General features: G+C 41.9%; 1 protein-coding gene across 1 annotated transcript; it reads left to right on the top strand.

Annotated features, from left to right (window-relative positions):
- Positions 1–426: 426 nt before the first annotated feature.
- On the top strand, positions 427–1,584 carry APOBEC4 (apolipoprotein B mRNA editing enzyme catalytic polypeptide like 4). The gene has a single exon (XM_044300475.1). It carries the CDS (start codon positions 427–429, stop codon positions 1,519–1,521), a length of 1,095 nt encoding a protein of 364 aa, XP_044156410.1. The 3' UTR covers positions 1,522–1,584.
- The last annotated feature ends 423 nt before the right edge of the window (positions 1,585–2,007 follow it).

Below are 2,007 nucleotides of genomic sequence, written 5' to 3'. Positions count from 1 at the left end.
AGAAATGTATCAAACTTCTCCCCTTTATTGTCCCAGAGAAAGTCTGCAATAGTCTCTCATAAATGGTCATCTTCCGACTGAGGTTATTTCTGTTCAGGTGCTTGCTATAAAGCGTCTCTCTGGAAGCGATGCTGCAGCAGCCTGGCTGCCTGCATAATGATAAAACTAAGCTAAAGATACAATAAAATAGCTTAGTAAAATGAATATGTTACAGTAAATATTGTAATGAGGTGATAGATTACAAATCTGCAGTTGTAGACTAATATATGTACATTTAATAAAGATAATGGGGCCATCTTCTGTTTATTCTCTACGGTGAAGCTTACAGGAGCATGAAGTCAAATAAATATCGGTGTATGTGTTGCAGGCAAACGTTTATGGTGGAAGACCACATCCTGGATCCTACACATCGTTTTGCAGCTTTAGATGGAAACTATTTTTCAGGAATTCTCTGGATATAATGGTACATTAGTAAAGCCGTATTACTGGCTCTATCCAAACCACAATTGTGTAAAATGTCCGTATCATATTAGAACAGGAGAAGACTCCCGAGTTACTTATGGAGAGTTCTACGAGGCATTTGGCTTTCCATATGGACCAACAATGCCTGAAAATAAGCACCTGATATTTTATGAAATAAAAGCTTTCAATGGAGCCGTCATTCAGAGAGGCCAGGCTACAAACTGCACTTATTCTAACCTTCATGCAGAGTCCATGTTGTTTGAAAGTCAAGGATATCTAGACTCCTTTCTCCACCAGCATAGCCCAGTCGGCTATTTAACTCTTTACGCAAATTTTACTCCCTGCAATGAGTATGGACATTATTGCATAAGTAAAATCTACGATTTACTTATCAGGTATCCTGATCTGCGCCTAGATATCTATTTCTCGCAGTTCTACCATGTTGCAGAAGAGTTTCCCACTTCTTTTTGGAACAAAGAAGCATTAAAGAGTCTTGCTGGTCACTGGCCAAGAGTAACGCTGAATCCATTAAGTAATGGAGTTTGGAAGACTGTTCTTTATGCCTTTGTGAAAGAAGTTCCAGAGAACACCCTGTACCAACCCATCTTGCCTGCCAGGGCTTCTGCTGACAGCTGTAATGCCCACACCATTCATTTTATCACTGGGATTAAACCTTATTTTGTTGATGCTCCTCCAGTTTCTCAACATCAAGAAACAAAAAGTCTTCCAGAGAGTCGAAGAGATAAAAAAATTCCTCCATTTTTCCCGCTGCCCCAAAACAGCTTTTTCCAGCACTATCCTACGCTCGCATCCCGCTTGCCCTTCATGCCCGCATCACATGGTCCAAAAGAAGTTTCCTTAAAACCCAAACATATCGTCCGACATCTAAACATGCCCACGGGTAAAAGTGAAGAAATGAATCTGAGTAACGTGGTACCACATGAAAGAAAGGTTAATGAGGTTGTAATCACTGAGCAAGTGGTAAAAGAGAAGAATAAAGAAGCAAAGATACACAGAAGGAAAAAAAACACTGATTCTGAGACAAAATCCAAGCGCTGAGAGTTATACTGAGGCAGATATTATTTATGTAGTGATACTATTCATGATATAGTAACATGCATAAAAATGTAATTTGGTTCTGTGAGATGAAATTGTTTGTCATAGACCTAAAAATACTGAAGTTCTACATCTGCTGTATCAGGTTCAAGCCATGCTTTAATTGCAGAGGAATTGTCCAGAGTGGGCCACGCCCACCAGCCCCGGTCCTTCTTCACAGTAGACTGGCTTAGTCTTCTTCCCTTGTCTACAGCCCCTGACTGTTCCCAGCGTCACACACAGCCTGCCCATCCCTCCCTCTCTATCCAGCAGCTAAGTTTATTGCCTGTTGTCACTTCATACAGGAACTAGCAGTCAGGCCAGAGAGGGAGACAGAGGGGCCCTGTAGATGGCAGGAGAAAAAAACATGGAGGCTGCACCCTGTCCTCTGCTTACTGCCCAAAATGTCCTCCTGGCTCCCCCACTGATGTCCTAGGCTGTCTGCACGAT

Source organism: Bufo gargarizans, chromosome 7, assembly GCF_014858855.1.
Source record: "Bufo gargarizans isolate SCDJY-AF-19 chromosome 7, ASM1485885v1, whole genome shotgun sequence".
Classification (NCBI taxonomy): domain Eukaryota; kingdom Metazoa; phylum Chordata; class Amphibia; order Anura; family Bufonidae; genus Bufo; species Bufo gargarizans.
The sequence above is the reverse complement of the archived record's forward strand: the minus strand, read 5'-3'. Positions and strand labels throughout refer to the sequence as shown.